Below are 22,803 nucleotides of genomic sequence, written 5' to 3' on the forward strand. Positions count from 1 at the left end.
CATGACAGAGCTAAATACAATTGCAGAGGCAGTTGTCAAACTCTTGTTTAAAGAAAGGGTAGAAGAGGGGAAAAATTGGTGACCATGTGCCTAATCAGTACTGGAGATTCTATCCCATGTCTTTACTAAACAGTAGTCTTGTACATTTGTATAGAATCACAATCAGTTTCTGTTTGTTTCATTCGTAAGGCCCCGATTTCGTTTTTGAGTGCCTCTCCCAAAAACAGACACCTTTCCGAATGAGCTTTTTTGTCCAAGATCCGAAAAAATGAATTCCTTTTGGCCCATTGGTGGCAATTCTTGGGCTTCTCACGCTCCCCTTCCCTCAGTTTTAGGACTAGTGTTTGGTGCTTGGCTGCAAGCCCTGGCAGGTGCTGGCGCTTTGGGCCTGCTCGCCATACATGCCCTCTCCTTGGAAAGAGAGTGCATGTGTAGCTAGCAGGCCCAAAGCAGCTGCGCCTGCCAGGGCCTACATCCTAGCATGAAAATCAGCCGACCACACTGTTACTGTTCCCACTTTCCTTTAGTTTCACTGATATTTCTGTACCAAAGGGGGGGGGGGTACCATTTTGTGCATTTTGAAAGAACAAAATGATACAAAAACACGAATTAAACGGATGAAATGGTAACTGGGCCCATGACTTCTAGACAGAGCATAGTAATGGAGAGAATAATGCATTGTCTTTCTAAATGTAACTCAAATATATACGAGCTTAAAAACTGTGTCAACAAAATATGTTTTGGTCATTTGAAGCAAACCGTAGAGCCTTCATAAGAAATCTTAAAAGCATGCTGCTCATACAAGCTCAGACTTCTAAGTTGTGAATGGTATTTGGTAAACTAACAGAATAATGTAACTAATAAAATGCTGCTACTTCTTTCTTTTTTTAAGCTAACACATTAGTGATTACCCTAATATATATATGTGGAGGAAATTGTGAAGATGGGACTTCATTATATTTATAAATGTTTTTTAAAAAAAAATATTTAATGTAAACTTTGGTATAGTCTTTAAATTTGCAAATATTCAGAAAATCCACAATCTTCCTGGAAAAAATGGAATGTTCTTTAAAATACCATGGAAAATTGTTCTTAAATACCTACCATCATTTTTTAAATAGTAATTACAATTTCAAATAAAACTTAAAGCATGACAAAATGTCCATTACGTATAAATAAAAAGAAACAGTATGTTAAAATATGAATTTAAACATTTTCCTCATTGACTTCGTAGTGCTGTATTTGTCACCTCATTTATTGTGTGTCAGTAAATAGGTCATTCATGTGCTGCTAGATTGTTGGTTCATTTTTGCAAGTTTCAGTTTTCCTTGATTCATTTTGCTTTCTCTCCTTTTGATTTCACTTTATTTCCCCGCTTTCTGAAATCTACCATCTCTTCTCTACTGCTTCCCTCTACAGCATTTTCCCCACAGGGACCTAGGATTTTCCTGTTTCCCAGTTCCCCAACTCTGTCTAGTGATTCCTTACAGCTTAAACAGCCCCGTCTCCTCTCTGGGTCTAGCCCTAACCCTCTTCACTCTAGCCATGCCAACCCAGTTCTGAGAAAAAGTGTTTCTTTCACTGAAGAGTTGCTTCTGACTGCTTCTGGTAGGATCAATCTTAAATCACGTTGCTATTTGTTGTTATTATTATTTTTTATTTTTAGTAGACTCTGCTACTTTGTGGTGGCACTGAGCACAGCCTTAAAGCTTCTCATACTTTCTCTGCACCCCCTTCCCTTTTAAACTCTGGAAACTGCTGGCTACATGACTATTGCAAAATTCCCCAATTGGGGTTTTCCTCTGTATCTTGATTTTTCCATTAACATTATCTAACCCTCAAAAGGAAGCTGTTTTTTGCAGTTCCAATTTTTGTCCTTTCCTTCCAAAAACCTGACCATATGTTAGTAATTGGCCTGCTTTTTCATCCTTCGGTGGTGATATAATTATTCATTTCCTGCTATTGTAAATGTTCCTCTGTTTCAGTTGGAGCAAACACTCCTCCTTCCTCTCCAAGTCATTTGTATTACTCTGTTAACCATCATGTGGCCATCAGCCATATTTGTTTTCTGTATCTACAGTTTTATATACCATTGTTATTGTTTGCAGTATGTACACTTGTTTTGTCTTTGTTTTCAGTAGATTGCTTTGCTAAATGCGAGTGTTGATGGTGTCTGTTTTCTGCAGTTAGTGTTTTGACTTTTGGGAGAAATGTTTCATTTCCACAAACAGCTGTCATTTCATTTCTGTCTCTGTTCTTAGTATTGTATAGTCCCTTGTAAGACAGACTTAACTTCAAAAAATAATAAATTAAATTGATTTATACAGAACGGGACTATATAGATGCTAATATTTGTTTCCTTATCCAAAAACAGCTAAAAATATTTCCTTAGGTAAGGGTTGTCATTTGTTATACAAGGATCTGGCCATTTTAGTGTGGGTGAGAGAATGACTGATGACAGGTAAACCAAGTCGAATACCTTATAAATTGTACAGGTTGCATTTGTGTTTACTGAGGTTCAGAACATTAGATGGTTTGTAGAAAAAACCATCTGAGTGGGTGGAAAATGACCGTACAGTAAAAAAAACGTTAAAAGTATGCCTTTCTTTATAGTTCTGTTTTGATTCGTTTGTTCTTTGCTTAGTATTGGATGACTTTATTGACATCAGTCTGTGGATTGATAGGGTTTGGTTGTACATGTGTGTCTCAAGAGATTTATTGTGCCATTGTGCTTCTTTGGAAGTCTCGGAAGAGATTCCTAGAAATGCTTTCTGGTGATTAGATTATCCTTGGATTCATTAGGATGTTTAAATCAAATTCATCTTGATTGGAATAAACGAGGTTTGAGAATAATAAAATTGTCCATGGGTTTGTGTATCTCATAAAACTAATGTTTTAGATAGTGGACTGAAAGGTGTTATGATGTTTGTTGTACTAGTTGTGTTGGTGTATATTAAACCACACTATGAAAATGCAGCATGCTTGCATGCATCCTATGCCTGTTTGCACTTGCTTTGCTACTCTCATACTAGATGCCATATGAACCAGACAGGGAAATACTGGCATCTGAACCCAGGACTGTGATTTAGTGCCTCCAAACTATACCCAGGATTTGAAGGGCAGTAACAAATACTGATTTGAAGGTAGTATATACTCCCGTGTTACCTGAATTCAATAAACCATACTCAGGCCACTGCCAATTGAGTCGCTGAATTGGCATAGTCGCCCATTTAGCAAATTACTATAAAGATGGAATTTCAACAACTGGGCAGGATTTCCGATGAGGAGGATTTCCTTTTCCAACCTGAAAATGCCAGGAATTGGATCTCAATTGTTGCACCATAGCTTTGGTTACTTTAGTTCAGGCCTAGACAACCTGTGGCCCTCAAGGTGTTTTGGACTTCAGTTCCCAGAATTCCTGACCATTGGACTAACTGGCAAGGACTTCTAGGAGTTAGAGTCCGAAACACCTGGAGGGCCACAGTTTGTGCAGGTCTGCTTTAGGTCCTAGGTGAGGAAAGAAATCCATGGGATCATTTGAGTTTCACATCATGTAATTTTAATGGCCTGCTACCAGATGTTCATCATCTTGAAAAGGTTAGGCTACTATTGTGAAGCTCACTTTCGATTAACTTTTGAAAAGAGATGTATGGAAATAATCTAAATAATATCAGTGGAAAACCATCCCTGTGGAACTAAGTAGCATGATATTTAGGAAACTGAACTTTATATCTAATAAAATAGTTTTTATTTAATTTATAATTTGTACGCATACAGTGACTGACATCTAGTTGCTAGTCCCAATTAGAGAAGACCCACTGAATCATTGGGTTTTATCTAAATCTTGATTTTTACCAAGATTTAGATAAAAAAGATCAGGTCGTCTACGAATGATTGGTTGTTTTAACAGGTCCTCTCTAATGGAGAGTAGAAGATGGAATTGTTACTATAGTTGATAGTTTACTGTGCACATTTGAGCCAAAAGCTTGATGTGTGAAAATTGGTAGTGTTAACCATGGAAAAAGATCAAATAGTATTGAAAGCATTCAGTTCCTAGTATTTTATTTCTACCTACATCAAACTCCTTATAATTTTCCTGTACATGTTAATAGAAAACTTCTGAGTGAGATAAATACAAAATTACATTAGATAAATACAAAGTTACATTAGGTTCCCTGCAGTGTTAGATAAATACAAAGTTCAACTACAAAGAAACTAAAAAGAAAGCTGAAACGTTATATCTTTCCCCTAGTAAATATGTATTCTGTTTAAAAGTAGTTTCTTGATAATATTGGCTTTCTGGCTCTTCTAAAAGTAAGCCTTCACAGTTCCCACAATATTCGCTAGTAGCCAAATAATGTTTTGCCTTGTTGTGTTTTGCATTTTAGAAAGTTCAGTAATATATTTGTCTTCACTGACTTGAACTGGCTATTGATCATACGTTACTGTCCTTTAGGAATGGGCAGTGGGAGTGCTGGAAAAGAAGGGGGACCACTAAAAGCTCTGTTAAGACAACAGACCCAATCAGCTCTGGAGCAAAGGGTAAGATAAACATAATAACCTTATTTTGTACTTTGTATTTTAACAGCGTAATGTATATACATATTTACTCGGAAATCCCATTGGGTTAAACAGGACATATTCCCAAATAAATTGGTGTAGGATTGCCAAATAAAACCGTAACAGATTCCTGTTATAATCTGCTTAATTTTTCCTTTATCAGTAAACCTTATCTTCCTGCTTTGGTCTTGGGCTATAAGCAATGTAATGTTTGTTCAGATGGATGAATTCAGTGCATATCCAGATCAAGGACAGTTCTAGAAAATGGAGACCTCAATCATGATATGTGTTTTTCTCTTTCTCCTTTCTTCTTTCCTTCCTTCCTTCCTTCCTTCCTTCCTTCCTTCCTTCCTTCCTTCCCCCCTTCCTCCTTGTACATATCTTCTTTTTATCTCTGTTTCTCAGAATTTGATTAACTGTTTAATCTCCTTTTTCATTTAAAACATTTTAGCAAGGTTTACAGGTGGCTAAGCAGAATTTCAAAGCCTGCTCTTCAGCAAAGTCAATTGATAAGGTATATCAGTACAGAGACAGCCATTCTTATACACTTGGAGACAACTGAACTCCATTTTGGCCTCATGCTATTAATTGGATTAGAATGAGAACTATCATTTCATTATGGTTATGGGGGTTTGAAACCAAACTGGAATCCTGAACCTCATTGAAAACTGTGGATTTCAGGCTTCTTGAACCAAAAGCCAGTGTTTATTTACATTTAGAAGATGGTGTCAGATCTTATGTGCTTGAAGATATATACCAGTTTGCACACTTCATTCAAATGTGGAGTAATTCTGAAATGATAGCAACATTAAAATTGTATAAGTGGATGATTCTCTTTTCATTTCTTGTGTTATCCATTGCTAAGGGAGGATCGCCTCATAGGTTCTGTAGAAGGCGGGTATGTTCCAAATCATTGTGTGACATTTGTTTTAAGCCCTATATTTTTGTGTTAATTTTATTTTCCTAGCTTGGAGTTTTGGGTTTGGTTTTTTTGTTTCTTAGGAATTTGGGGTTGTTTGTTTTGGTAACATACTTTCTCCCAGATTCCTTTTAGAACCCTCATATCCAAAATCGAATATATTTGTCCCAAGATCATCTAGCAAATCCAAACCCTCCTGCTTAACCATTAGGCTGCATGACTGTACATTCCATTTAACTTTTCATTTCATTATAATTAGTTATACATAGCTTTTATTTTGTATTGTTCCATTTGACAATAAACTAACACAGGAAAAAAAATATTTATCTTGTGTCCCTGTCCTAGTAATATAGATGTCTTGTGGGTATTTTGTTGCTTTATTGATTGTACTTTTAAAATGTAATTCGTTTTAAAAGTTTTCCTCTTATGAGCTTTTAATAGTTAAATTAATGTAGTATTTTGACCTCATGAACAGTCACCATAACATAAAAGACCATTAAAAAACTAGCCTTAAATATGCTATGTTAGCACTATGCCTTCACACTTAACAACCTACAATTTATTGCAAATGGCATATTTGGGTCTGTGCCATAATCTGAAATACATGGTTTAATGTTACATCCGCTTCCACTTCCTCTTGTCAAAGCAAACCTGTAGTAAGGAATGTGTAATGCAACCCACCAAGCACTGTCACAGGGTTGTCTTCATTCAATTCTATAGATGATGCAGTAGAAATGTTCTCTTTTATCTGCAAGCCTATGCCAGTTCTGGGGGCTCATGGTATAAACATGTCATGCACGCAGGACTATCGTTTTAAAATAAAACCTAAGGCCAGATTCTGATGTAATTTACTCAGTGACATTTGTCACAAGCATGTGAAGAAATGGCTCACAATACAAAGAATGGTGATTTTGAGATGGATTAAATGTGCATCTACGACACAACTCTGTCTCCTAGGGACCTTCCATACAGCCCTATATCTCAGAATATCAAGGCAGAAAATCCCACATTATCTGAGTGTGGACTCAGATAACCTAGTTCATAGCAGATATTGTGGGATATTTTGCCTTGATATTCTGGGATATAGAGCTGTGTGGAAGAGCCCTTGTGGCCTCCCAGATCCTCCCAGGAAGCTCTCAAATGGGGCAAGAGATATTCAAAATTACCTAGTATTTAATTTGGATGCCTTGTTGTGGTTACACAACTTCTTTTCTTTTCTTTTTCTTTTCTTTGGAATTCTAATGTTTGGATGTGTTAGGACAAGGAGCTGGAGGAAATGGGTAGAGCTGAGATATTAAAGCAGAAGCATGAGGTAATTTGTTGGAGATGTTTCTTGTGCAAATGCTTTTGCAGTCTTTCTTGTGCCTTTTTGGGTCATGGAAGATAGGCCAGTTAGTAACAACTAGCTCTACAGTTGGAGGCCATATGTATTTGAGTACCAAATAGATCTAAAAGTGAAATCCAGAGTATTCAAGGCATAGAGATACGTAGCTTCTTCAGGAATTAGGATTCACAGGAAATGTATCATTCACGGTTGTATGGCAGGTTGTGCAGTGGTTCTCAACCTGTGGGTCCCCAGATGTGGGCCAAAACACCTGGGGACCCACAGGTTGAGAACCACTGTCCTAGTTCATATGGACAAGTTTCAGTTTCATACACTTTCTTCTCTTTCACTAATAATGATCACAAGAATGAGGTTCAACATAATTTAGCTTCTGTCAACATGCAAGTGTGAATAGATCAATAGGTACCGCTTCTACGGGAAGGTAACAGTGCTCCATGCAGTCATGCTTGCCACATGACCTTGGAGGTGTCTACAGACAATGCCAGCTCTTTGGCTTAGAAATGGAGATAGCACCACTACCCAGAGTTGAACATGACTAGACTTCATGTCAAGGGGAAACCTTTACCTTTTTACCAGATGCCAAACTCAGGCTTATAGTCAAAGCAAATCTCATTCATAAACTATGGTTTAGAGTTGGATGCTTTGTTAGGACTATAGTTTATATTAGACACAACTGAATTGAAGTAAAAACATTTGAAAACCTCTTTGCAGCTTCTTTGGAAATAGTAGAGTTAAGCAAGACGGAAGCTCTCTGTGGCTTGACCTCAAAATGTGAATCCTGGTTTAGCACAAAAATGGCTACAGGTTCTGACCAAATTGTTCATTCTTTTTTTTGCATTCTTACACACAGACACACACACATGCACACATGTGTATACTCTCTTTCTGTCCCTCATCCACTGCTTTTTGAAAGGCTAGGGGGTTTTTTGCCAAGAAAAGGATCAATTCTTAAAGGTGCGGAAGTTCATTGCATTGAGATGCCACCACACTGAAATTAGGATTTTTATAAATGTAATTGTAGCTTGGAAAGAAGTGAGAGAAGTCTCTTAGTTGTGAGGGTAGTGGGGAAGTTGGTGAACTGGATGGGGATCTCTCGCTCGCTATGTGTTCTTCATTTTTGGTTTACAGTTATGTGTGAGTTCTGCTGATTTCTTTACTCAATTAATAAAAAGAAATGGAGATAGCTCATAGTACTGTAATTTTAGAAATCAATTATCAATTGTACTTGCCTTCTGGTTTCTAATCTCTTACTACTTTTCCCCATCTTGTTTTAAAATTGCCTAAAAACCTTGAGGGATAGATACGTAGCCTAGAGGAACAAAACAAAACAAAATAAACAAATCCATCTGCAAGACAAATATTATCAAAAGCTGAGAATTACATATTTCTTTGGGAGGCTTTTCAAAGTCTGTGCTTGGCTTGTTATTGGCTCTCCCTTTCCTCTTGCTTTTATTACCTGAGAAAGAATTTTAACGCTATGCAACCTGACCTAAACATTATCCCTATGGTATGTGATTACAGGCACTTGACATTTTTCACAGAAAGATATGATATTGATGTATGTTCTGCCTCCCTTCTGCACTCGGCAGTCATAGGAGCATTGTGAAATATATCACTGTTGCATGACTTTATTTTTTATTTTTTGCATTGGTGCTGTAGAACTGGCAGATGGAAACCCATCTCCTTTCCCCCCATAAATATGCTATGCAATGTTGTACACAGATTGACATTCTTACAAAAATAAAAAGTAGCCTATTTGGGACCTTCCTTTTTTTGAAAGCATAAACATAAGATTTCAAAACAGAATTCTAGTTTCTTGAATTTTTTAATTTTCGCAGTTCTATCCTGCAAGTAGGAGAGCCTTGTTTGTGACAAAAATATGTGAAAGGGCTTAATGCTGGCCTTCTTTTTATATTATACTGTATTTTGCATCTTTTGTGTCTATAGATAGATCTGTTACAACCATGAGATCAGATAGACCATCCTCACTTCTGTGGCAATTGATTCCCATTGGCCCTTGATAAAATCATGATTCTGCCCCTCCAACTTCTCTCTGCATCTATTTGAACATTTCCCATTATTTCTGAAGAGATGCTGCTGCACTTATTCTTGTGCTTCGTATTGAGGCCTGAGTTCAGCAACCCTCTCCTATTGCCTGTCTTTTTTGTTTCCTCAAGCTCCAGTCTTTTCTGTTCTCTTTGCACTCTTTTTGCGGGAAGCAGATATATTGGAATCAAATATATGGTTGCAATGGAGCGAGGGGTGGGACTGCAATCAATAATTCTTTAGTAAACTAGTAGGAATAGGGTCTGCATTGTCCAAACACATTTGGGTGACTCAGGCAGTGTTAGGAATCAATAACGGAAGTAAAATTATTTTAACTTCTTCATGATTCCAAGGATTGTGGGATATCTATCTATCAATCTATCTATCTATCTCAGTGGTGGGGGCTAATCAGAGAAAATGTTCTAACAAGATAGACACAAATCAATTTCCTCTGAATGTAAGTAATGGAACAAAGCAGCTTAATCTCAACATATGTCAAAACAGTAATATCAGCCATAATCATAATACCACAAATGACATACCGTAATTGCATCGACATTTCAAACACCAAAAGGTGAAAGTACAGTTGGAAATTCCAATTATGGTTCTTTGATTATTTGAGCTGAATGAAGCTATGGAAAATATGAAGGTCCAAAATTCAGTGTTTTGTATACTTATCACAGAGCAAAAGGCTAAATGGCTATTATTGCAATATCTGCTAATGACTACACAGATTTGCTGTAATCATTTGCTTTAATCATTTAAATATTCTATACCAAGTACTCTGTGACCCTATGGATATTGCTGGACTACAGTTAGCTTTGTTACTGCCCATTGACTTTATTGGTTAAGGCTGATGGGAATTATGATCCTAAAAATTATAGAGGGACACATGTTGCCCGTCTTATTTACATTACTGTTAAAAGAAAAACAGAGCATATAGGATTACTACAATCTTCGTCTTTAAACATTTACTTAGAAGTAAGACCAGCTGATTTCAGTGGAACTTATGCTAAGTAAGTGTACATAGGATTGGGATCTAATGCTGAACACTGCTTGAACAATAGAATATAATTCCCCGTAAACACAGAGAATTAAGCTCCAAACTACCTGATAACAGTCTCTCTCCAATTGTCTATTTCCTCCAGTAATATGTTAATAAATTGTATTGAATATAGCAACCTCTATCCCTGAAGCACATTAAGATTTTGGTATTGCAATTTTCAGTTACCATTTCTGTCAAGAAACAGCATTATGAGGGGAAAGTAGTATCTTAACTGCTTTTTCAGATATTTGCTAACCTCACAGCGCATTCGGGCCATAGATGGCATATATTTTGCTTGTTTAGTGCATAATGTAAACTTTAAAGAAGCATTTTGCCAACTGTCCTGCTTTGCTTGTGTTTCAAAAGATCCTTGCATGTGGATTGATGGATAAGAGATCAAATTCATGGAGTCAATTGTAATTTTCTTTTCTTCTAATTGGAACAGGAATTTCCTTTTTTTACTTTGACGGCCTTTCCTCCAGGCTTCCTTCTCCACGTAGGTGGTGTTGTCAGCGCCCGTTCAGTGAAGCTCTTGGATCGTATTCATAATCCTGGTATGTTACAAGAATAAATCTTAACATCTCTTTGATATGACCATGGCTGTCTATATATTTATTATTTATTAAAGGAAAAACCTTGTAAAATGTTGATGGTTATATAAACACAGCTTTTACCTCCCTCCCACCATGGCTTCCTTGTAATGTTTTCAGTATTACTGAGCTATTTAGTTCCATTGAAAAAGTACCAGAATCTTTGAAAAACATACAAAGCTGTTTGTTTCAGTTTTTTAAATCAATGAATCTCCTTCTCCCCACTTTTAAAGATTATTTCTGGACTTAAAAAGATCTGAAAAGCATGTCTAATTCATTTGATTTCAAATGGAGTAAAATTTCCTAAAGTGGTAAAAGATTTTTCTAATATATTCCCTGAATGTGGACAGAGGAACATTTTGGAAGTGGAAAATTCCTGTCATAAGTCACAGATAGGTGAGATGCTGGAAAATAGTTAGACTTTATGTGTCTCCCCTCCCACCCCCCATCACAGACATTTTTCAATCTAATTTCATATGGCCCGAATATGTCCTGGGCTGAATTCAGAGACAGAAAAAACAGGTATTTGAGATGTTCAAGGCAGGAGTCCATTAAACTGCTTGTTTAGGAAAATATTCTACTTTTGTTGAAGGCTTTCATGGCCAGAATCACTGGGTTGTGGTGTGTTTTCCGGGCTGTATGGCCATGTTCCAGAAGCATTCTCCCTTAATAGATGCAGATGAAACATCTTTATAGGCGAGAATGCTTCTGGAACATGGCCATACAGCCCAGAACACACACAACAACCCAGTATTCCACTTTTCTTTAGGATAAAATAAAAATGTGATTCTTTTGGTAATGGTTTGAATTGCCTTCCCTATCCAGAAATTCAATCTGATCACAATAGCAATAGCCATATCACAAATTTTAATTTAATTAGACTATTAACAACAGGAATCCCAATAATCTGCAGTCTTATGCAGGGACCTGGGGCTTCTGAATGCATAGGTCTCAAAGGAGATGGATGGAGCACCGGTGGCGCAATAGGTTAAACCCTTGTGCCAGCAGGACTGCTGACTGAAAGGTCGGTGATTCGAATCTGGGGAGTGGGGTGAGCTCCCATCTGTCAGTTCTAGCTTCTCATGCAGGACATGAGAGAAGTCTCCCACAGGATGGTAAAACATCTGGGCGTCCCCTGGGCAATGTCCTTGCAGATGGCCAATTCTCTCACACCAGAAGCAACTTGCAGTTTCTCAAGTCACTCCTAACATTGAAAAAAAATGAGGTGGATGCCTTTCCTCCATTAGCTTCTCAGTAGTGTGACACTTCTTACATCCCAATCTCCAGAGAGAATCAATTATTTTCCCCAGTTCTTCCCAATCACTTGCCTTTCATCATTTTCTGTTAAATAAGCTTGTTTTGGGCTGAATGAATATCTGTGTCAGAGATACAAAAATCTAGCATGTTGACTGGGCTGTGCACCTTCTTTAAGGACATCCTTAAGTATCTAGTAATCCCACATGTGGATGTTTCTCTGGGATGATTACTCAGCCAGTATCACTTCTGTTAATCCATCTCTTAATGATTTTAAGAAGCTGCCTTTGGCATCAGCCCTTGTAGCAAATGCAATGCTGGATATAATTTATTTAGATTTTCTGCACTGTCGATGCACACGATTTTCTTTTTCTATGTCGCTAACAATTTACTTTTCCAAGCTGAGAATTGAGAGCCCCTTGGAGCAATTTTTACAGTCCATTTTCCAAGGGGAAAAAATTCCCACTTCCAAAATGTCCCTTTATTCCTGGGAGAATGAATATGTGCTTAGTAAACAAATATGTTGTTTTTCCTTTGTCCACAAAGAATATTCCTTTGTCCAATCTGAGTAATACTTCGTATGGCTCATTCCCAGTTCACATACAAAAGGCTACTGGCAAGAGGGCAGTTCCTCTGCATTCAGCTTGTGTTTGTGGTTCTCTCCCTCACCTATAGTTTGAAAGTTTGATGCCTAGTATTGCACTTATAGAGGCTTACAATTGCTCTCCCTTCTCCTCCCCTTGTCCCAATATGTAATTGACTCAATTGAAACATTTTCAGGTACAATTTCATGGAGTGTTTTAAGTTTTATTGAAGGATGTTCAGAAACAAAATGTTCCTTATACAAAAATATCTCTTATGTCTTTTGTCTCCCACATAGTCAGACCAATACATTAGTTTGCCCAAATAATTATTGTAAAATGTTGCACCATGAGGAGGACATGCCTTAATTTCCAGTTGAATAAGTAGGAACACACAGTAGATGACCTCAGAAGCATGATATAAGTAATTGTTTTAATCTTTTTGTTGATTTGATCAATATAGGTAGATTGATAGAGCATGCTCCTTCTGTCCTTCCTTTTCTATTTTCAGTCTCCTATTAACTTTACTATCTGTGTCTTTCCAGTTCCTGTGGAATGGTATTATCAGTTGTGTTCTTGTTGGTAGCCTGTTTTTCTTTCTTTCTTTCTTCTTTCACTGTTCTGCTGCTGTAACTGATCTACTAATTTGCTGTTTTGAACTCAGCCTGTGTCGGAATTATGGGTAACACAAGATCATACAAACTGCTAGACTGGAATAGTTTCAATTCAGGTATTTTATTAGTCATTCAGTACTACATATGCTGACAGAAATTATGGCAGCTCAGTGAAGTCTTTTTAGAAGTCCTCTGGCTCGTTACCTAGTAAATATCTCAAATTCAATTCTTTTAAATCTGTAAATGATTTTTATTTTCATAAAATTATGTCCTGCATTAAAATTAAATTGTAAGCAATTTCCCAGAAAGGCTCCAATCCCTGTACACGCAGGTAGCCTAATGAGGTCCTGTTCCTGGTTTTGTTCCCTATATAGCACAACTTTTCTTCTACTAGAAGTAGGTTTTTTTTCTGTGCAACTACTTAGTCTTGAATGAAATACTCTTCATCGAGAGATTGGCTCAGTTGTACATGGGTTGCTATGAGTTTTCTGGGCTGTATGTCCATGTTCCAGAAGCATTCTTTCCTGACGTTTCGCTTGCATCTATGCCAGGCATCCTTAGAGGACAACCTCTAAAGATGCCTGCCATAGATGTGGGTGAAATGTCAGGAGAGAATGCTTCTAGAACATGGCCATACAGCCCGGAAAACTCACAGCAGCCCAGTAATTCCAGCCATGAAAGCCTTCGACAACTCAGTTGTATGTATTTTAATTTTTTAAAAATGGAGCAACTATAATTTTATTACTAGTGGGCTTTTGGGACATGTGGGAAGGTGTGGTTGTGGTTAGATATTCTTAATGCTGTTTCAGGAATTTTGATACAATAACCCTTTTACATTTGTTTTGTTCTAAATATTAATGAATGCTAATATAACATATTCTGTAAATTTTGGGAACAAATACATTTTCATTAATCCTTCATATTTATCCCATATGAGCTATATCAATTGTTTATAAACTGGTTTAAAATCTCAATAATCCCCACAGGGATGAGTAGAATGGAACTGGGGTGGGTTGGTTGAGTTTTTGAAAGCAAACTTAGAGTTTGCTTAAAAGTGTAATTTAGATGATAGATAGCCCAAGGTCTCGTGGACCTTGGCAGCATTACAGAAATAACTTGGTGTAAACATTAACGGTCCTTGAACATTTTTTTCCTAATCTGATGAAAACTGCAGAGTTTTCTTCTCTGCAGTTATAGCTTTCTCTTCTGTCTCTTATTATTCTGTCTGCATTCTTCTATAATCGGCATCATTTTGAGAAACACTTCCATTTACAGCTTATTTTGTCCCTTTTATATGTTAATTTAATTTTTTTTTTTTTTGCATATTTTGCAGTTAAAGATTTTTTGACATCTTTGCATCACACCATTACAATTAGCCTCTCTGTGAATTAAGTAGCTGTAGAAAATCTGCATTACAGTGGATTGGACAGCACAATCCTTGTGGTCTCTTCCAACTCCATGATTCTAGTTATGACATTATTCAGTATTAGCAGTATGGGAATATGCTCAGATGACCAATATTTTGTATTCGTTTAAAGTTTATTTAATCCAGAGGAACTCCCTTTAGCATTAAATAGTAGCTCTTGGGTCTGGAAGTGTTGTTTATAACTTGTATCACTTGGGATTGTGTTACTACTTGTAACTACTTTGGGGAAATAGATATTTTGACCTGTGAGGAAGTGAATAGGAGTTAGATTAGGAGCTTGGTTTGAATGTTGAGTGGGATCTTACAGTGTAAACTGTAAAGGGTTATGTTAAGTAGAGCTTAGTCTTTGGGAGATACATGTTCTGTCCCCTTGATTTGAAATGTTTGAGACCAGAGATTAGTCAGATTTTGGATATATTTTTTTACTGTTGGTTTTTGGAATACTTGTATTTACATATACATAGTGAATGAGGGAAAGGGGACTAGTTACACACCCATTCTCCATTGAATACTTCTCAGGGAGCTATTGCTCCTGCACATTCTGAAATTTGACAGGGAAGGGAATGGCGGGGAAAGGGGAGGACTGAGATCTGTTGCTGGACTTAATAATATACCCTGTTAAAAACAGATGTCAGGAGAAGAAAAAGGTTACAGTGAACTCAGGGAATGTTGCAGAACTCTGGCTATTCTGCAAATCCATGCGGCATTTGTGCCCCTTTTCCAGCTGGATGGAAGGAAAGCAGGGTATGGCTTGGCCATCACCCAGAGATTTGCAACATTTGCTGAGCCTGCAGGAGCCAAGTACATTTGAACTTTTTCCTTTGCTGATGCCTGCTTTTTACAGGGGATTTGTATAATTCCAGCAGCAGAACCCAGAATCCCCCTGCTTAATCGTACCCTGTCAAATCTCAGATTGCGACGGAACAAGAGGTTCTGGATGTATAACTAGCCTCCTTTCTGCAACTGGAAGTATGGGGGGGGGAGGAGATGGGAAACGTTCGGGGTTTTTTGCTTTTCAGGGCCCAAAATATACAGAAACTAGATTAGTGTAGATTATTAGGCTAGAGCTCTAATACAGATTATGTTTTCTAATATAGATTGCTTCTTCTTTTTCTTGTTCTACTGCAGATGTGGCCAGTTAGGCAGTCTTGTTTTTAACATATTTTCAACTAAATTCCTAAACCTCTATCAGCCTCTTTTTGGCACATCATTGTGGGTTATCATGTATTGCCACAAAGCACAATCTACTATAAAGTAAGATACATATGATGTTGCCCTTGACATACAAAAGAAAACTATCCAGGCTGAACCTAGAATTGTCAAAATTGGGCAGTAAAATGTAGACTGTTTGTGGAGTTACTGTGTTGTGGATATCATTCTGTTCGAAGAAACTGTTTCTTTGATTAGATTCAGGTAAGGATGGGGAAACCTTCAATTGTTTACTCTCTTTTTTATTTGCAAAATAACAAACAAACCCAAAAACAAATTCTCTTTTTTACTTTTCCAAGAAGAAATAATGTTTAAACCCAGTTTCAGATGGCGACCTCCACTTATTTGGAAGGGAGCTATCCGGATGTACTGCTATTAGAATCAACTTCTGTATTTGGCTACGATCAACTTGAGAACTCAATACATGTTGAGTTCTCCTTCTTATGCTGAAATAAGGAAAATTTGTTTTGTGTATTAACACATCTTCTCAGCAAACTGTAGTAGAAATTCTTGTGTTCTGACAATACCTTATTAATCCTAAATTAGCCCTGTTTGCTATGGTTGCAAGGAAGTTGTGCACCTGTTTTGTGTTTTATAATTTTGTACCTTGAACTGGTTTCATTTTTTTCTCCTGTGATTATATCCTGTTTGTGTGTTGCTTTCAAATCACCTGTTAACATATGGTGACCCCATGACATTCATAGATTTTCTTAGACAAGGAATCCTCAAATGCGGTTTTGCCTCAATGGCAAGATATTACAATTTCAAATCTAAAAAATAACCCTGCAAATGGAGAATATCTCATTGGACCTTATGTTGCGAGATTGCCATCTTGAGAATAACTGAGGCTAGGGGCTATGACAGAGGCATCTAGCGGTAATAATTTGAAACTCTATGCACTACCTTTTCAAGTGGTAAGGGTCGTTCATGGATGGTTCGTGGTTGCAGAGATAAAGTGATTTCACATTGGGTCTTTCTTTTGGAAACACCTTGTACATATAGATAGAATTTTTTAAAAACTGTGTTACACTTTAAGCTGTAATTTGGAATAGTATCAAACTAGTAAGCCTGTAGTATCAAACTAGTAAGCCAAACTAGTAAGATTTAAACTGTATGCCAGAACAGATCGTGTTTTGTAAGACTTTGAGACTAGAGTGCTATTTAACAGCATTACATGTAATAGACAAATAAGAAAAACTCACAAGATAGGCATTGCTTTTTGCTAGTGCACATACTTTAAAGCCAAAGTATTAGAATAACTACTATTGGCCTTATATTCAAAATTAGCTGGTATCCTTCTATCCTAGCGAGGAATACCAACCTGTATTTATTTGTCGTGTCAGAGCAACCAGTCCATTATATTACATTTCTAACAGAACAAAGCAAACAAACAGAAAAATACAAAACTTGTGACCAGCATGCAAACAAGCAAACCAACCTGTAATAATAATAATAATAATAATAATAATAATAATAATATATTTAAAAACAAGTGTATAATTACATCACACTTTGTTTACACATTACATCTGGGAGTAGTTATTGTAGATAAATATACACTATATTGATTTTTAAAAAATGAATTGTTGTAACAATTCTGATAACATCCTGCTAGACAAAGCTAAGATATCTGGTGATATTGGCTCACAATAAATCAATATGTTTGAGTGCTGAATTAGCTAAATATACCTCTTTATTTTGATATTGTTTGCAAAGTTAGATTTTGTTTTAAGATTGCTTACAGTAGCTTGCCTATTCCAGCTAATACTGGTAGCAGCAAGCAGTAATATCTGATATAATGTAGTTGAACGTGCTTCTTGCAGTATACTTGACTGTAAGTGGGACTAATAACTCCATAACAGAGCAATTCATACTCGGTTCTCATCCAGATGAACACTTGCTTAGCCTGGTTTATCCTTCATCTTTTAACTTGGAACAATATGGCTGATAAGTATCAGTCCACAGCCACCTTTTCATTATGTCCTTTTGTATTATATATAGCACAAATTAGAAATGAGAAATTCTTGTTGAGGATCATATCATATCAAGGACAAATAAAGGTTCTTACAGTATGCATGATGAATTTGTAGAACTTTTTGAAATGGTTTATTGTCCCACACTTGTCTAATTCAACCATAATAGCTCACAAAATAGGAAACATTGCTCAAGGATTAACGTGTGTTGTAGATGTTCACTTTGTAGTCACCACAATAAAAATGAATTTGACCCATTCTTATCTATTACAGACAGATATAGGGTTGAAAATGTTTAGATGGTTTTTTTCCCCCACAGTGTGTGTGTGTGTTGAGCTAACTGTGTGATATGAAGTTCTGCTTATTCTTCTTACATACACTAGTGCAGGCATCCTCAACTGTGGCTCTCCAGCTGTTTAGACCTCCAATTCCAGGAATCCCTAACCATTGAACAAGCTGGCAAGGACTTCTGGGAGTTGGAGGTCCAAACCGCTGAAGGGCCACAGTTTGAGGATGCCTGCATTAGTGCTTGGAAGAAAAGACTAGCAAGCACAACCCAGGGACATGAGATGTCAAGTCTGTTGTTGCCCCCTCCTCGTGTCACGTCTGTACTCAGCTGTGACAACCCACCAACCTTATTCTGACTGACATTAGCCAGACCTCTGAAGATTAGGTAGGTGGCTGTTGTGTCTGGTGCAGACTCCTAATTTGGCTGAGCACCGATGCTGAACCACGTTCAGCATGGCTGGGCAGTAGGGACTCTATGCACATTGGATGTTATAGAGAATATACATAACTGGTATAAAATGAAAGAAAATAACAACAACAACAACTTTATTTTTATATTCCGCCACCATCTCCCCGAAGGCACTCGGGGCAGCTTACAAATGGGGCCAAACCCTACACAACAAGGTTTACAAACAAAAAAACACATTTTAAAATATAGACATACAAACAATCAAAATAAAACAATTAAAAACAGCAGAATATAAAAACAACCATTAAAATGAAACAAAACAAACCTCAATAACCAGAACCAGGGATAACGTGGACAAGATCAGAAATTGGAGAGGGCTGAGCATGGCTTGTGCAAAAAGCAGATTATAGGGCCAGGGCTGGGGTAAAGTGCTGAGTTACCATAATTGTCAGTTTGGGATTCATAGACAGGGGCCTAATCATTATCAAGCACACACTGGAACACAAAATGAAGTATATGAAAGTGTGTGTGTGTATATCATATTTGTATCTGTGAGAGAGAAAGAACGAATGAAAGAAAAAGGTTGTGATTTAGGCAACTGTTATGCTGATCTGCTTTATATGCATTGACATAGTTCTGTTCTTTGAAATAGTCTGTACCAATTTTAAAGACTTTCCAAATCAGATGGCTTGTATCTGAAAAATTAGTGTAATTAGTTTAATTACACTAATGTGTGTGGTTGTGATTGCTTTCTATTCAGTTACAAAATAGATAAGAAGAAGGCCAATATGTTTGCTTTTTTGTCAAATCTACACGTGAAAGAAAAAACTGAGGTCACAATAGAAGTCAAAACAGTGTGAAAATATACATGGTCATAATACTCAGGATACCTATTAACAGTTACACAGTGCTTTTTTCTTTTCATTTTTAATCTTTTCAATCCTCAAAAATTAATCTCCCTTTTTAATATTATTGATTAAATAGACTATAGTCCTAGGTATATTTATTTTAAAATCGTAATAAATAGAATAATTTTCGATGGAATTTCTGTATAGTTGTAGATCTAATATGCAATTTTTGGCCTTTAACAAGAGAAGTTCCATTTATTATATTTGAATCAGCCTACAGTAGTTGTTTTCAACTACAAGTGACTTTTAAAAGCAATACGTTTCCAGCTGTACGTCTACTGACCAAGGCATCTGTCTTCCAGTACTTTACTAATCTGCAAGGCTTGGAGTATTCTTACAATTGGTAATTTCAATATAAATCTTCACCATAAAGTTTTTAGGTCCCCCTTGATAAACCCACTTGAACAGTATCTAGCCAGAAAAGCTTGTGATTGAGTGCTCTTGTATGCTTGCCTTTTGCTTCACCTAGACTCCAGGGCCATTACTTTCTGTAACCATTTCAGTGAGCTGCCATAGTTTTCAGTCTGTACTGTCACCTGATCCAAGCATGCGCCAAAATACCCACCGTTTCTGGCTCCTGTATGCTGAATCTGCTTTGCAAACCCTGAGTTCTTTAAGCTTCTGCTTCAGCCCGGAACAGAACAGGCGACACTCTTCCAAAGTGCGCTGGACACATGCCATCTTGCCGCTGTCCCCCTCCTAATCCCTCTTATTGTTTATGTAATTCCTTAGCTTTACTTAAATGTGTAAATGCTCCGATGGCATCTCCATGTAAAATTGTGTGGCTCATGCGTCCAAAAAACAAAAAAAAAGGCTGCTTGTGAACCTGTATGTCAGAAAAAAAGAACAGAATGCTCCACATTGCACTGCATTCCAGTGTTTTGTAAAAACTCCTTTTGCCATGTTGTGGTGTCTTAATTTTTATCGCACTTGTTTTTATCTTTTAACACATAAAGGTAAGTTTGTGTTTATATTGTTTAAATATGCAACACATTCTGTATACATACAAAGTTATTCTATTAATCTTCAGGAGCAAAAGCTAAACCTGAAAAAAAAAATTACTCTTGCAAAGGACAAATATCTGTAAGAAAGCATATTATAATAGTAGGGGAGATGTTTCATTTTAAAACTTTGTGGTTTTGCATGTGACTTTTTGAACATTGTGGAGCCGATTCCACTTCCAAGAAAATCTGGTGATCTTTGTAGCCTTTCACAGATCCATTGCAATCTGTTCCATTTTCTGGGATGCAATGTGGTATCTAACCATGATCCCACACTATTCCCTGGTTTTTATGTTTATAGTTTTTAATCCACTGACACCTCTTCAATCCTCTTTAAGTATATGGGGTATTACCCACAAACATGATTGTGAACTGTTGCAAGTACAGGTTGAGCATCCCATATCCAGAATTCCAAAATACTTCCAAAATCCAAAATTGACCACGGAAATGGCTGAAATAGGGACCTATGTGGACACTTTGGTTTTTCAAATTTTGTTTTTTCGCATTTTCTTCAGCCTATGTGTCTACGATCTATATGAAACATATGGATTTCATGTTTAGACTTTGGTCCTATAACTCATTATACATATCTAAGTATTCCAAAATAATAAAAAAGTATATGAAAATGGTCTAGTCCTAAGCATTTTTGATAAGGAATGCTCAATTTTATAGTGAGAATGCTACAAGAAAATTACAGATTTAAATGGAGTTAACCAGGAAAAGAAAGTCTCTTGTTCTGAAAACATGTGTGCTACACAATGCTCCATGTGTGCTGAAGCACACTAGTTTCAAAAATTATACTGGGTGTCAGGATTTGGAATCTTCGGCATTATTTCTGAAGTTTTTCTTTTGAACACTTCTGTTTGCCTTAGCATTTTCAAGTGCAACTTTCATTTATGTCTGTATTATTTCATTTATTTCCTCACTTTCTGTGTCTTCCCTGCCCCCTTCTATTTCTGCCCTCTTCTTCCTTCTTGCATCCTGACCCATCCTCCGTAGTTTGCTGTTCTGTGCATTTACTCCCAGTTGATGGTTTAGAAAGTTAGGCAAAACTTTCACCAGTGCCACACTTTTAATACACAAGACATTTTCTCACACTAGGCATGCAGGATTCGGATATTTAATGTTAGCAGATGATTATAAAGCTAAGGATCCTGCTGGGAGGATAGCTATAGGCCACTCTGAGTCCCCTTCTGGGTGAGAAGGGCAGGGTATAAATACAGTGTATATATATATATATATATATATATATATATATATATATATAAAAATAAATAAATAGTCAATGTATTGGTTGTCATTCTGTATCATAGCCTGCATTGCTTAACTTTATGCCTAGCGGTTGTGCTGCACAACAATCCTAAGTGAACTGTGAGGATACATATCAGGGCAACAGTAAGAGTTCCTGGTATGTATTGGGCTCTATTGGTGGGCATTGGCACTCCCTACCTGTCCTGGTGTACATCAGCAACCTCTAGCCATTTTCTGAATGGGCTTTGGGGTTTTCTAATGCCACTGACCCCAACATACAATAGTTTACCATCTCCCTTATGTAGTAATGCCACAGCAGTCCCTTGCTAAATACAATAGTATCAAAACTGTTCAGTTTTTAGATCCTGCAGCTTCAAGTCCCTTACTGAATTCCAGCTATTGTACTCTTTACACTTAGCCTTGTGATGGGTTAATAAAAGTATTTCTCTTTTTTTTTAAGGGGGAAAGGGAAAAAGACCACTTTAATCACAATCTTGCCCATTGCTCTTTCCTCCGTACCCATTTAGTAATTTATTTATTTATTTGACTTGTATACCGCCACTCCCAATTTGGCTCGGAGCGGTTTACAGCAGTAGATTAAAACAATACAACCAACTTTAAAATACAATAAAACGAGAACCAACATAGTCCCAAGTTATTCTGGCTAAAGACTTACAAAATCTCAATAGGGCTCAATACTACTTCATTGCAACATTTTGAAAATTTTCAGTTTCAGAAATGGTTTACTCAGAAGTGTATGAAGCTGTCATGGGTGGGCAGGAATGGGGAAGTCAAAAACGATCATAAACCCACCACCCAGTCCTTCAGATCTCTCTCTCTCTCTCTCCCCCCCCCCCCCCCCCAAACCCATTAGACTTTACTTCTATTGCACATGCCTGCCTAAGTGTTAGATGGCCACAAAATACTCCCTGGTTTGTTAACAGACAAAGAAGCCAAATGGTAAACCATATGCAGTCGCCCGAGGCAAATTTTGCCCTTGAAGGTCCCCATTCTTCATCAACTGGCTGATGGAAACAGTGCAAACCTATACAAACTAAAAGAAAGACCGTAATCCAAATATAGCAAAACACAAGAACCTGTGATTCTCTAGATATTTGCAGCCAGCATTAATTGTTGAAGGTGACAGCAGCAGTAGTCCAACCTCACTTTTTTGAAAATAGCAGAAGAAAGCCATTGAAGAAGTGGTTGCACTAGACAAACATGTTTGCCTGTATTGTGTGTTATAATAGAAATGGACAGGATACTTGGCTCAGGTATTTATTTATCGTGTCAGGAGTAAACCAAACAGTTGTATTGTATTTTTAAAAAAGCAAAACACACACACACACATAAAGTTTACGAACTTGGCATTCTATTAAATGTC

The 22,803-nt window shown here is 37.0% G+C and overlaps 1 protein-coding gene across 25 annotated transcripts in view; it reads left to right on the top strand.

Moving 5' to 3' along the window:
• C2CD5 (C2 calcium dependent domain containing 5) overlaps nucleotides 1–22,803 on the top strand; it is an 89,725-nt gene that overhangs the window by 23,296 nt on the left and 43,626 nt on the right. For 7 of the 25 annotated variants that reach the window (XM_060776558.2, XM_060776560.2, XM_060776565.2 and 4 more), the window contains exons 8-9: nucleotides 4,457–4,542; nucleotides 10,361–10,469. In XM_060776558.2, coding sequence (XP_060632541.2) covers nucleotides 4,457–4,542; nucleotides 10,361–10,469 — 195 coding nt within the window. Of the gene's footprint in view, nucleotides 1–1,419; nucleotides 1,609–4,456; nucleotides 4,543–5,425; nucleotides 5,459–6,737; nucleotides 6,792–10,360; nucleotides 10,470–13,004; nucleotides 13,071–22,803 lie in introns of all 25 variants that reach the window. The other 18 variants (XM_060776537.2, XM_060776538.2, XM_060776542.2 and 15 more) reach the window with 9 other exon arrangements.

The sequence above is a fragment of the Anolis sagrei genome, chromosome 5 (assembly GCF_037176765.1).
Source record: "Anolis sagrei isolate rAnoSag1 chromosome 5, rAnoSag1.mat, whole genome shotgun sequence".
Taxonomy (NCBI): domain Eukaryota; kingdom Metazoa; phylum Chordata; class Lepidosauria; order Squamata; family Dactyloidae; genus Anolis; species Anolis sagrei.